Consider the following 14735-nt stretch of genomic DNA (forward strand, 5'->3'; position numbering starts at 1 on the left):
GAGAGTAACGGTTTTGTTTTCGGATGAAAAAAGAAAAAAGAAAATGTTATTTATTTATATATGCAAATATATGCAGCCGGAACGCACTCTGATTGGCTGTGGCGTCATGCGAGACCGGTAGGGTGGAGATAAAGTGAGGACCAGCTGTACTTATAGTGAAAGAGCCAGTACGGAGATTTCATGTGTGTGTGTGTGTGTGTGTGTGTGTGTGTGTGTGTGTGTGTGTGTGTGTGTGTGCCCATACAAGCTGGATTACACCTGGATGGCAAGATGAAGTGGATTTTGTAAATAAGTAAGTTACAATTTAATTCTGGGTTTGTTTTAGTATGTGTTAGATGCCCACACACACACAGACACAGACACACACACACACACACACACATTATATCATAGTTAAAGTTCTCTCTGCACATCCTGTTAGGAAATAAGGAGTGGTATCCCTCTAACAGCATATATTTATTTATTACACATCAGTTTATGGTTCTATTGAATGTTCTGGAGGTTCAGCTAATGTGCTCCTGTTCTCGTTCCCGTTACTGCAGCTGTAAACCATTGTTCCCTCAGCAGACTCTCGGGTCAAGTCAAGTTTATATCTATTGCGCTTTTTACAACAGACACTGTCTCAAAGCAGCTTTACAGAAATTAAAAGTTAAGGTGAATGATGTGTATTTATCCATGGAGACTGTGGTGAAGGAAAAACTCCCTTAGATGTTATGAGGAAGAAACCTGGAGGGGAACCAGACTCAAAAGTGGAACGTTATCCTCATTTGGGTGACATCAAGAGTGTGATTATAGTCTTTAAACCCTACAGAACACTGGAGAGTGAGAACTAACATGAGCACTGGAGTGTGTGATTATGAGTGATGATCTTTCTACAGTCATTTGAGGTTATGGAACCAGGATCTACTGAGCAACTTAAAAAAATTATCTCACAAACTTAAGAAATACAACAAACAACAATGCAAAGTCCTGAAGTCCTAACGTTAGATCTGACTGACTCTGGAGACTCCTTCTGTTTATATGTTAAATACGTGTGTATGATCAGAAATAACACGTGTGAGGGTCCGGTGTAAAACCAGCATGTGGAGAAAAGACCAGTGTGTGAGGAATAATTAGAATTTTCAAGTTTTTTTTCACCTCAGCTCTTGTTTTTTTACAACTCTTTTCATTTTATTTGTGTTTCTTTTGTCCCAGCTCCATTCTTTTTTTGTTGTTTTTTTGCCCCTTTTTTCACAGCTCTATTGTTTTATTTAGTATTTGTTTTGCCATAACTGCATTTCTTTTTTTTTTTTGTCCCAGCTCCATTGTTTTTGTTTTCCCTGTTAATTTTTTTCCTTATTTCTTATTGTTTTTTTGTTATTTTTTTGCTATAACTATATAGTTTATTTTGCCGGAGCTCTACTTAATTTTTTTCCTGGCTCCATTGTTTTTTTTTTTTGTCATTTTTTAAATAGTTGTTTATATAATTGTTTCTGTATCATGAACTATACGTACATATATACATGTTATACATCTTTAGGATACAAATGAATGAACAACATAAATGACATGATGACGTAAAAACAAAGTGCTGAATTGGCTCCTAATGCTCCTTCGTATAAATCAAAGAGGACAGGTATCACCTTGTCTCTGTCTCCTGCTGTGTTGGTGACCACATGGTAATGATTTAACTATTGATCTGAGTAAATATCAAAGCTAAGGTGTGAACCTTTCGGTATTTCTATGATAATAAGAGATGGAGTTATCTGGGCCTGGGAAGCAAAGGCTACTTCCCTTGCATGTTTTGTTTTTACTCATCCAGAAAATCCAAAAAAAGTTGGACTTGATGACTCCAGCGCTGAAGCAGTACGCTCTGACGTATTCACGTCTGGGATAAAGACTACTGCTGAAAGATCTCGAAGTCTCCTGGTCTTCGCTGGAAAAAATGTTACAACGCTGCATTGTATTTTTGGCTCAGCATTACTCTTTTTTTTTGCCTCAGCTCTACTGAATTTTTTAATAGCGTTGCTTTTTCCCCAGTTCCATTGTTTTTTGCTCTGACTCAATTTCTTTGCCCCAGCTTCAATGTTTTTTGCCCCAGGTCTATTTAACATTATTCTTTTTTTGCCCCAGCTGTTTTTGTTTATTTTTGCCCCAGCTCCAATGTTGACATCACAGTAATAAATTGTCATTTCTCCACTGTCTTCAGTTTAATGTAAAACCAAATGCTCCCAGTTGTACCGTGTGTGTGTGTGTGTGTGTGTGTGTGTGTGTGTGTGTGTGTGTGTGTGTAAGTGAGAACATTTTTCCTCCTAAACACAGGACCTAGGGCTGCGTCCTGCTTGACCATTAAAATGTTTCACAGGGCGTGCAGGAAGGCAAGCATGACCTGAAAAGATTCTGCCAGGAGGCATTTTATGTTTAATATCAAGACTCCGAGACTCTGAAGATGAAGTTTCTCCCACAGCTTCCACTTCAGGATTCAAGGCCATGATTAATTACGTAAAACTGTGCTTCTTTTGGAACATCAAATTTAAAATTTATCAGCCATTCGCTGTTATAATAAGCTCCATCTTTCTGGGGAAATGTTCACATTCCTCCCAATAGTTTTGGAGCTCTATAGCAAAAGATCTTCTACTTCAACCCATGGAAAGCAGATCTTCATGGAGCTGTTCCTGCTAGTAGCCTATGGGCATCTTATCCCATGATCAAAATCAGTTGGATTTTGCCAGCACGCAAGCTACTTTAATTTTCATGGAAACCCAGAAGCAAACTTGTTCAATGCATGAGAAATCTCTCCTCTCTTTCAGCGGAGTGAAAGCTTTTACCGAACAACAGGGATGACACAAGACACAACACTTTAAGAAGGTCAAGACAACCAGGGAAGCTCACAGAGATGGACCAGATGAATGAACAGAAGAAAAAGGACCTCTCCAGGCCGTACCTAGAGTTAACCTACCCAACAAACAGTCACACAAAGCTACCTGACCACGCTAGGCTAAGCTAACCAAAATAAAAGGGGTGTTTTTGAGCACCTACGTGGTGAAATGTGGTGGAAATATCCATAATTACAAAGAACAAACAAGTTCAAATTAGAAGATTCAGAGACACAAGTGACGGAAGCAAAGCTTATTGTCTTGATTCTTAGTCTGCACTTTCGGCTGCTGCCATTAGGGGTCGCCACTGTGGATCATCCGTCTCCATGCCACTCTGTCCTCTAAAGTACATCTGCCTCTGTCAAAGAAACCACCTGCATGTCTTCAGACACCGCATTCAGAAACCTCCACCTTGGCCTTCCTCTTTTCCTCCATCCTCAGCATTGTTCTACCAGTTCCTTAACTATCATGGGTGAGGTGATAGAATGTAACCTTGTTTGATCATCTTAATTTCTGGACAATAAAACAAACAACAACGCTATCTATCAAGGAGCACAGTGGGTCTCTATTGGACACAGGTTCTTCAGGGTCCTGCTTATAAACAGTATTAATAGTTCTTGTTCATGATCAGTCCATTCTTGGCTCCCAGTGAACTGTGATTGTGTCAGTGAGCTCCACTAATCACCTCCGGGAGGTGAAACCAGCAGAGCAAAGCAGCACCGAAAACGTAACACTAGCACTGTACAGAAGTCTGGTTGCACCACTGAAACATATATCATACACGATTTTCATCAGCAACACACGATCTGAGACAAACAGGAAACACTAGCCTCGCTTGAGATGCAAGGATGTGGTTATCACCCCTTTTTTCAGTGTAATTTCCTTTGTATTTTTTATCTTGATCTACTTGATCACTCCAGAAACAAAGAGAAGTTATCAGCAGAAAAGCTTTTCAGATAACAGATAAACAGTGAATCTATTACTTTTTTTGTATTTATGCAACCACCAATGCTGACTTAAACATGATGTCACAATCATGCTAGGACAAACTCATACTAGGACCCCACACACCCCTCACACACACTCTTCACACACACACTTCTCAAACACACTCCTCACCCCCCCACACACACATTCCTTAAACACACCCCTCGTCCACACTCCTCACACTGACCCCTCACACATACTCCTCACCCCCCCACACACACTCTTCACCCTCCTGCCATCAGGAAAGCGGTTCTGAAGCATTCGGGCCTAATATCCAGCCATCATTTTTCCCGCAAGCCATTGGGCTTCACAATACACAGAATTAACTGAAACAAACACACACACACACACACACACACACACACACACACACACACACACACACACACTTAACTGTGTGTTACTGAACTGTACACCCTGAACTTAACACACACTCATTTCTCATCTAATCTATTCCACCATTATTTATTTATTATTATTTATACTTCACCATATTACACCGTTTACATGCAGTTTTTTGCACCTCTTGACTACTGCTACTGCTGTTTCTGCACTGCATTGAATTTGTTTATATTTACTCTCAGTTATAGTTTTTATAGTTCTCTTTGTACAGTACTGTATATTCAGAGTATACTGTAGCTTTACTGGTCAGCGCTATTTTGTATCTTGTGTTGTGTGTATTGTTCCACACTGTCTTGTGTTGTCTGTCTGCACTGTTGTTTGTCTGCACTGTTTGCACTTTATGTAGCTTTATGTTGTGTGTTGTAGCTCTATGTTGTTTAGTGTAGCACCAGGGTTCTGGAGAAACGTTGTCTCATTTCTACTGTGTAACACTGTGTATAGTAGAAATGACAATAAAAGTCTCTTGTCTCGACTTGTTGACTGATAATAACGGCCGTTATCTTCTGGAAGCAAAACCTGTGACTCTGAGTTGTTTCTACGACACTAATGAGGTATCATGATAAAGCTTTTTTTTGGTAAATGTGGTCTAAATATCAGTGGGGGTCATACCCAGATTTGCACCTTGCCCCTATATGTGACATTAGCAGTGATTAACAGTTTACCGTTTTCTTGGTGAGAAACATGTGATGTTTAACACGAAGCAGAATGGAGAAGTGGGAATTGGGTTTAAGCATGTTGTTTCTAAAATTTGAGAACTTGCAGCTCTCACGTATGACACACATTAGCTGCAGTCACAGAATTTGAGAAGAAGGGGATGTTGCATGTAAACTAACTGTAGCAGACCAATGAAGCAATGTTTATAAATGAAATGTCAAGGAAGGAAGGCTGACTGAATGGTGAAGATAAAATGAAGGTTGTTGTCTTGCAAGCTACTAAGTGTGAGAGTCTATAGGAACTTTTTGGCCATCAAAATGTTGGCGGGAATAAGAACACTGCAGGTCAAAGGTAAGTTGTAGGCTAAAGGAATGTTGCAGGTCAAAACAACACAGCAGGCCAAAAGCCATGATGGAGGCCAAAGGAATATTGCAAGCTAAATAAATGTTCCAGACTAAAGGGTCTGGAGAACATTGCAAATCAGAGAAATGCTGTAGGCCATAGGATTGCTGAAGCCTAAGGGTATATTAAAGGCCAAGTGAATGTTTCAGGTCACATGTAGGTCAATGGAATGTTGCAGGCCACATCTCACCCACTAATCTGATCTGAGCTGACCAGCTGTCACTCATCTTCCTTCTAGATCTTCAACAGACCAGCGTAAAGATCCTGAGTTTGCAAGAATGAGTTTTTTAAATCATTCGAAGGACTGAAGAACATCACTGGACCCTTGCCAGACCTTTGCTTTTCAAGGGAACAGGTCAGTGGAAGATACAGTCAGCCTGGGGACTGCATTACGTCCTTCTATACACATTCTATAACTATGGATCTGTTTAAGGATCATGCCAACAGTGGAGATGATCAGAACAGGAGTGGAACCTTCTGTGCTCTCAGCGGCGGAGCTGGTTGGCGAGAAAGAAAACCCCGATTATCTATTTAGCTTAGGAGCATGCTTGTTGTCATTCTTGCTCTTGTCTGTGAAATTTAGCGTACATGATTGAAAACTACATGAATCCGTAATGATCACGGCAGGTGTGGACACTGCTTGCAATGTTTTGTTCTCTCACTCAAGCACAGAACATAGATACATGGTTCAGTGTGAAAGATGCACCTGCTCATTAATCAGTCCAATTTGCTGCACAATCTGCCGATGTGGATAAATAAAAAAAAAATGGCAAAAATCTGCCCAATTATTCAGCCGGCCAATCTGTCGACTTCTAATGGCAACCATACCTAAATGTGAGACGCTACTGTTGACTCTGTGGCTGCATTGTTATTTGTCAACTCTGTGGTCGGTGGTGACAACTGTCAAAACTGTCTCAGGGTACAAGGATCCATGCTTCAAGATGACTTCTCTGTTCTGGAAACAAGTTGTTAAAAATGAACTGTTCAGTCTGGTTTTATTTTTTCCTCCAAACATCATTGTTAGACTGATGCTATTCCTTGTTAATGTCCCAATGAATTAGTATTATAGTGTATTTATTGACATACTTCTAAGCACCTCAAAGTGCATCTGACAAATGTAAATGTATGGTGTTGACTCTGGGGTTGGTGGTGGCAACTGTCAAGTCATTGTGTTTGACCGTAGTAATATTCACGTCTCGGGCGAGTTTTAGCAACTATCAACACTGAGAAGGACAGTGTTACCCGACATCATGAAGCTTGTCAGTGGAAACTGTTGACTCTTGATACTAAAAAGTCAAAGAATTCGCTTTGATTTCATGTGCTCCCTGTGACTGTGCGTGCAGCATTGTGCTGCCATCTGTTACCATGTTACGAAATGAACCTTTTTGATACCACCTCGTATAACGCACAAGTATTTATTGCTATATATTTTGTAAATATGTTGTAAATCTATTTTCTGATTGTATTATTTTGTTTTTTTCTTTTAGCCAGACTCAACTTCTCATCAAAGGAGCAACGAGATCATCTGTCAACATGCAAATTGGCACATGGACTCCACCTGTCAGGCAGAAAAGTCTGCCCAGTTACCAACACACTCTCTCTGGCATGGGGTTTCACCCGGCACAGCAGATGGAATTTTTCAATCTACAGCAGACAAGCTTTGATCAGCAGTCTGCCAGATTAAGTAATCCCCACACTTTCCAGCCTGTGTCAAATCCAGCAAATATTCCATCAAACCAGACTCGACAAACATGGGTCAGAGGATGCCAGAGTCAGTCATCTTTTGACGGACATTCTCCAAATGTTGTTCTACACTATAAATCTTTGCGAAATGGACAAGCAACCCACTCCTCTGAGCAAGAAGTCTTAAATACCACTCTTCAGAGAAATTACAATGACCTGCACTGCATGCAAAACTTCAGTTATACTCCTCGCGTCGCAGCCCCGCCTGTCCAAAATTGTGTAAATAGTTATGTTATGTACTATTCAAATCCTCTTTGGCAACTCCCACTTAATGGACAACATCATAGAGTACAGACTACATACCAAGCTTCAGATCAGTTACTACAGGCAGGTTTAACTGCTCAGATTAATCATTCAGAACTGACAATGAACACGAATCAAGGACAAACGAGTGAAATAGAACATCACAATGCGACACAAGGGTCTGCTGCCTTTTTTCCTGCTGCATCTCGTATACCAGTGGATTCATTTCCGCATTCATGGGAAAAAACAACCAGCAGTCATTCGAGTCAAATGCCAAGCAACAGTTCAAGCCAAATTCCACCTGAGACGTACAGCGCCAGGTCAAAACCTGCCACTCGAAAACCGAAAAAGCTAAAACAAATTACACTTAGCCAGACTCGAGACGCAATCCAGTCCCAAAACACACCTATATCTGATGTTCACATCAAGACAGATGTTTCTGCTATTCAAAGCAGTACACAACCCCAAATCCTACAATCAAACAACACGATGGGTTTGCCATCTACAAGCTCCAGGAATTTAAGTACTTGTAGGATTTCAACAAGTCAAAAATCAACTTTCACTCCAGGTTATCCTAAATATTTTGGGAGTATTGTATTAAGAATGTTATTACAAACAGACATGAGCCAGGTACCTGCGCTGATTTCCTCTGGTGCCAAAAATGGATCCCAACAACCTGCACAGGATTGTACAACCAGTTGCAATGCAAATGGTGTAAACAACACCCAGTTCAAATCATGGCAAGATAAGGAGTCTCAGAAACCTGTTAGAGACACAAATATTTCAGTGGGGAGTGAAACTAGAACTGATAGTTCTCTTGCAGAACCACAACGGACAAATGAAAATGAGAGCACTATTTGTGAAAAGAGAAACAAAGAGGTGCAAGACAGCATAAACCTAGATCAGAGATCACAGCTTATAATGGTTCAACAAGCCAACAAAGCAGCAGTTGTGGTTCCACCTATTTCACAGCAGTGGCTAAACCACAGACAACAGAATGATGCAGCCACAAGCCCTCAGGACAGTGTCCCATTGAAACTCGATACTGCCAAGAATATCCTTGAGGAGTGCACGAAGATGGTGAAGGAGACAAATGTACCAAATGTTACCATTAAGCTGATTGAGGATCTGCCTCAAGTAATTTTATCCCCCAGTTCTTTATCAAGACTAGGATCAGAATCTGCCACCTCAGTTGGCATCTCTGAAAAGCCAAGGTCTGAAAACGCTGGCTCTCAACACTGTGATAGTTCTCAATGTCAAAATGGCTCTACTACCCAAACCTCATCTATTTCTAAAGATGCAATATGTGTTGACTCGACATCAAAACGTTCAGTAGAACAAAATGATGACCAGAGACTTGAATTTTCTTCAGACGATACTCCATTGGATTTGCCCCCATTTCCTGCAGTTGATTATACTCTGAAGGACCTGAGGTATTTGGTGAACTCTTTAGAAGTCAGTCCATCAGAGAAAGACAAATCAACAGTAACAGATGTCATGAAATGTATTCTAGATCTGTATTATAGTGATGACCAACAAAAGATGTTCAAATTAGAAGCGTTTCAAGAGCTTTTAAAAACCGCCTCTGAAGTGGGTATAAAGAAAACGCATGCTGTGGTTCTTCAGCACCTGCAAACTAAGCACTTCAAGGTGCTGGAAAGTAATTCCCGAACACTGAACAATGAACCAAACTTACAATTGAAGAATTTTGGATCGTCCTGGTTGAATGTGGATGGACCAGCTGATGTGGAACATGTTCTTGCAGAACCCATTTCAGACTATAACATCACATGGTGCAAGAAGGTTTCACAGACAGTAGAAAATTTTCAGAACATTGTAGATTGTCCAGCCCAAATTGATGCCGATAATGCTGAAGATCTGACTTTGCATGCTAATAAAGATGTACTGAACACCACAACAGATAACATTTATCACGTAGAGCCTGAACTTTCTGGGGTGACATATGCAACATGTAATACCAAGATGGATGCCAGGATCCTTGAAGAAGGCTGTTTAGGTAGAACATCTGATCAATTCTCTACGATGCAAAGTCATTCAAGGAGGGCATTCAGTGAATCATCAGACGCAGGTGTAACAAGTAATAGAGATGAGTTTGAAGAGACAAATAGTTCTGAGTGTTCAGAGTCTACTAGTGACTTGTTTGAAATAATAATTCTCTCATCTGAGGATGCAAGAAAAATCTTCAATGAGTGTTTTGAATGTGACCAGAAGATCGAGCCTCATCGGATACCTCAGGAGGAAAGAAAAGACCCGGTCACAGTTTATGTCAAAAACCACTCGGATGACAGTAAAGTAAAGCCACTTGATGACTTGAAATTCACTTGCCCTCACGTGAGTAGCTTAGCATATGGCAACGACTTCTTCTGCCCCACTTGCTGGCAAGAGACACCGGTATTTGATATTGACCAAGATGAGATTCTGCTCAGCCCAAAGGATGTGGAACCTAATATGGACTCCCAGAAACCGAATCACAGTCAAGCCAATCTTAGAATGAGTGTGTCTAGGAAACAACTTGATTACCCAAGTGCAACTGTATGCCAAGAGAGTAACAGCATAATCAATTACATCACATCCACCCCAAAACCTGGTGGACCTGAAGTGATGAGGGATCCTAATCCAGGTGATCAGATACAAAGCTCAAGTCCAACACCTGCTCAAGAGCATAGTAGCAAGAACAGGAGTGTTGTCAAGTCTGGTGCAGAGGATCTCCAGGAAACAACATCTCCAGTTGGTACACAGACAGAACACTTGAAGATGGGAGAATCATGCACAGGAACAGAAATACGAACTGAAACAGTTTCACCATCAAGTTGTAAAAATGTACAATCCCCCCAAACTGATGCAGTTCCCGATGATGCAGGACTCAATTTCAGCACAGCTATTGTTCTTGAACAAAAATGCATTTATAAACATCATCCAAAGGACCATTGGTCTTTGTCTAGTGATGATCAGGTCAGAGATGCAAACACAAGCCTCGGTCAGGTTTCACCCAAAACAAAAGCTCTTTCTCAAACACCAAACATCACTAGGGTTCCTGAAGATAAGAATGCGGTACACCTTAAACAAAAGAGGCCAATAGGCAAGGGAAAAGGGCATGATGGGCAAAGTAAAGAAACAAAGAAACTGAGACTACAATTGTACGGGTCCAACAGAAGAACCTCGAGCTGCCAGGATAACGTTAAGTCGCCTGAAACCCCCGTATGCCTCAACATTTCTTCCAGTTCACATAACGGGAAGAATTACACAGACAAGCCTTCTTCCGCCAAGCAAAAGGTCTACAGCCAGTGGAGTTCCACTTTTTTCCATCTACAGAAGAATTCTTCCAAGTCTTCGAATAAGAAAAGCGGCCAGCATGTCGAGGATTGTCTGAAGTTAAAAATAAAAGCGTTGAAGATAGCTCAGGGAGAAAGACAAAGAGCTGAAGCACATCACTGCTGACTGTAAGGGAACAAACTGAATGTTACGAGGAATCACTGGACCTCATTTATCAAGCTTTCAATATAAAGACCAGTCTTTTAGAGGCAGTGTGTATTTAAAGGACATTGTTCTTTTTATTTGTTTCAATGTATGTGTTTGTATCTTTATTTTTATATATAAATATATACACTTTAAATAAAGTCTTATATGCACAACAGCTGTTTTTCACTACATTTACAGCACTTCTCCAGAATGTCTTACATGATATCTCATTCATACAACTCAGCATCTACAGAGTTAAGGGCCTTGCTCAGGGACCCATGAGTGGTGGCTTGGTGTTGCTGGGATTTGAACTCATGACCTTCCAATTCACAGTTCAACGTCTTAAGCACTAAGCTAACCATCAGGATACCAAAATTCACTCATCCTGACATTTGGAGAGTGGAAATATGGGATCGTATCCTTGATCAAAATTACTGACATTCTCAGGATTTCATTTTGATTGCATGAATGCTGCCTTAGTAGGCTGCCTACTTAGAAAGTCACCAGGTACAGTGTTGTGTCTGATTATCAGAGGCCCAATTACATCCGGATAAATAAAATAATGTAATGATTCAACTCCAATTCCTATACTGTCTTAAATCTATTCAAAGGATGTGTTCATAATATACTATAGAGAAAAGTATTGGGACACCTCAATCTTTCAGCTCTATACGGTTCTTCAACAAAGATTAAGGTACACAATTTTATAGGACATCTCTGGAGGGGGGGGGGCATGAAAGTTTCCCTTCACTTGAACTAGGAGACCCAAACCTGTTCCAGGATGACAATGCCCCTTTGCACAAAGTCAGCTCCATGAAGATATATGGTTTGGAGTTGAAGATCTCCTCCTATAGACTCTTCTTCAAAAATATCGGAATGAATGTGAATGCTGACTGCACCCCAGGCCTCCTCACCTCACCTTCATCAGTACCTCAGTTTAGTAACACCCTTGTTGGGGTGGAATGAATCTCACACAAAATCTCCAAGAATCTAGTAGAAGATCTTCCCAAAGAGTGGTGCTTATTATACCGGGAAATGTAGACTAAATCTGGACTGGGATGTTAAAAAAGAGGCACCTACCAACCTTATGGTCAGGTGTTCATGCCTGCAGAGAAAACATCTCTGTCCAGCTTGTGGTTGTTTGAAAACTGCACACATGCATAAACCATGAAATGGAAACATCACACCACAGCAGGTAAACAGCAACAGCAAAGTGATTGGTGCAAATAATTATGCACCAGGCAATGAAGAAGTAATCATCCACCACGCACATGCTGCCTGTCATCAAATGAAGTGTATAAGAAACCTCAGGAGAACAAGCGCTCACGTTGTATGATTGTGGTTGCTCTTGGTGTGTGTTTATTAATTGTCCACCACAAGCCCTAGAAGGAATCTCCACAAACACAGTTTAAAGTCTAGTGGAACATCTTGCCAGAAGAGTGGAGACAAATGGGCACTTGGGATGTTACAAAAAAATAATAAAGCACCAATCTTATGCTCCACAAAGCTTTGTCCATAGAGCGTATCTTCTGGATCTGTTGGGTACAGTTGCTACATTTCATCCTGGTCCAATGAATTACCTTAGATACAAGAGGTTTGTATTTTTTCAACCCAATATTGAGGTTAGGACGTGTGAAGTCTCTGGGCTGCTTCTGGTGATTTTTTAGGGGGTAATACACCAAAATATTTAGAGGTAGTAGCTTAGTGGTTAAGGCTCTGGGTTACTGATCAGAAGGTTTGGGTTTCAAGCCCTGTTCTTGCCAATCTGACACAATTGGCGCTCTTAAGCAAGGCCCATAACCCTTTGTGTGCCAGAAGTGCTGTATCATGGCTGACCCATTTACATTTACTGCATTTGGCAGACGCCCTTATCCAGAGTGTCTTACTACTGATCAGGGGAGGGTTAAGGGCCTTGCTCAAGGGGCCAGCAGTGGCAGGTTGGTGATGGTGGCATTTGAACTTGTGACCTTCCGATCCAGTCTAATGCTTTGAGCTACCACGTCCCCATTCATAACTTCGCTGGGATATGCGAAGAAAGATTTGAACTTTCTCATGTACACTATACGTGACAGTTAAAAAAACACTTTCCTTTTCTTCTTTTTTTAAAAAACCATCTGTAATATTCCCCAGATATTATTTTATTAGAATTGTGACACTGTACCGGTCCTGAGCTGTAATAAATATTCAATCAGGTCAGTTGAACACTTTTGTAGCAGGTTAGATATTAGATCATCAGCGTACACTTTTCCTACCTTTCCACCTATCAAGCCTTTCACCGTATATCAGATATCAGGATTATAAACAAAAAGTGCATTACCCATAAGCCCCAGCTCAACATCTGTTTCCTGTATTCAGAGGTCACATTACTGTGAACCTGATTTAGACTCATTGTCACCTTGCACTTCAAGCAGGGGTGTCTCCTCCAGATGTTTGTCCTCACAAGGCTTCTGTGATACGCTGTGTTTTGTTTTCTTGACGTTTTTTGTAATTTTATACTCAATAAAATAAATAATATCCACATTTTTATCCGTGTGCCTCATGGTATTAGTGAATTATGAGTGTGTGAGTGTGTATGGGTATGTTTGAGTGTGTAAGAGTGTGTTTGCAAAACTTACAATATGGAATACACACCAATATAGTGGGTACCTGTGTGAATGTGGGGACCTAAAATCGAGTCCCCACAACACTAACCTCTGTAGCATGTCTAACTCATCGAGTTGAACACCCCCCCCCTTAATATCTCCTTAGTCCCCAAGTTTAACATATAAAAAGTGTGTGTGTGTATTCGAGGCTGCGACTCAAGTGTATAAACTCCCCCTCTGGCCATAGACCGTAAAAACATCAATGATACACACTTTCTGACATAATGCACCTACACTGATGTCTGATTGGTTGAAACAGAAAGAATGTACTCAATGAGGTAGTATATTGTTGAATGAGGGATTTCACAACATCGTACAACCTCAGTGGCTGAAAGGTGCAGTTTGCTAATTAGCAGGCTATGCAAAGACTATGTGAGATGACTAACTATAATATAAAGTTTTTAAAGGTTATACAATTGCAATGTACAACAACTCAGGACGCTGTATTTTACATTTACCAACTGCTGTAAAAAAAAAATCACGGCTTGGGGAGTGTTTGCGGTGACTTCACTAAAGGCAGCTTCGTGCTGAAGGACAGAGGGGAACTCATCAGGTGTCAGGAGAGCCAGGGAACACAGCACCTTCATCACAACTCCCTAAAGGCATTTATGTTCGACTTCATCTGGCACGGAAAGTTCTGAACGTGAGTATTTATCCATCTTTATTCCTGTATGTGTTTAGATGCAGTTTGAGGTGCGAACTTTAAATACTGAAGGAAATATTTTGCCATGAAAATGATGTTCGGTGCCATGCTGCATTAATTGGAGTGTGTTGGTTTAAAAAAATTATTCAAACACATTTACACTGTTTAGCTTAGTTTTCTAATAGCAAGATGCTGTTATTTTTGGGCTTATAATTAACGATTTTGCCCTTTACAGGTGACAAAATGTGGACCAGAATCAGACTGTATTTATCCAGCCTCATATGGCACATCTGGAGATGATAACCATTTAACTCAACATTCAGAGCCTGAGTCTACTTCCTGCAGACAGGTACGAAACTGCTTTTTAAGTCATTTTTTTACATAATAAACTTCAGGTCCCCACTATATACAATGTCATTCACCAGTGTTTGCAAAGCAGTGATTTCAATTGACTGGTAGGGGAATTAGCCTCTGCCTCAGAGTCCCCATATTGTGTTTTAACATGAAATTTTACACAGGTCCCCACAAAATGACTCATATATATCTTTTTTTTCTGGAAACACTTTCTCTATTTGGAGTGTGTATAAAGAAAATACTTTCTACAAATGTTACACTGTTCAGCTTAGTTTTCAAATATCAAAATGCTTTTAAATTTAGGCTCATAATTAATGGATTTGCTCATTA

General features: G+C 40.5%; 1 protein-coding gene across 2 annotated transcripts; it reads left to right on the forward strand.

Moving 5' to 3' along the window:
• The first annotated feature begins 200 nt into the window (after positions 1-200).
• LOC124392024 lies at positions 201-13286 on the forward strand. 2 transcript variants are annotated; one of them, XM_046858731.1, is made up of 3 exons: positions 221-292; positions 5539-5655; positions 6788-13286. In XM_046858731.1, exon 3 carries the CDS (start codon positions 6834-6836, stop codon positions 10743-10745), a length of 3912 nt encoding a protein of 1303 aa, XP_046714687.1. In that variant the 5' UTR covers positions 221-292; positions 5539-5655; positions 6788-6833; the 3' UTR covers positions 10746-13286. The 2 variants fall into 2 exon arrangements, with proteins under 2 accessions (XP_046714686.1, XP_046714687.1); XM_046858730.1 differs by lacking the exon at positions 5539-5655 and having other exon boundaries at positions 201-292.
• Positions 13287-14735: the final 1449 nt, after the last annotated feature.

Source organism: Silurus meridionalis, chromosome 10, assembly GCF_014805685.1.
Source record: "Silurus meridionalis isolate SWU-2019-XX chromosome 10, ASM1480568v1, whole genome shotgun sequence".
Classification (NCBI taxonomy): domain Eukaryota; kingdom Metazoa; phylum Chordata; class Actinopteri; order Siluriformes; family Siluridae; genus Silurus; species Silurus meridionalis.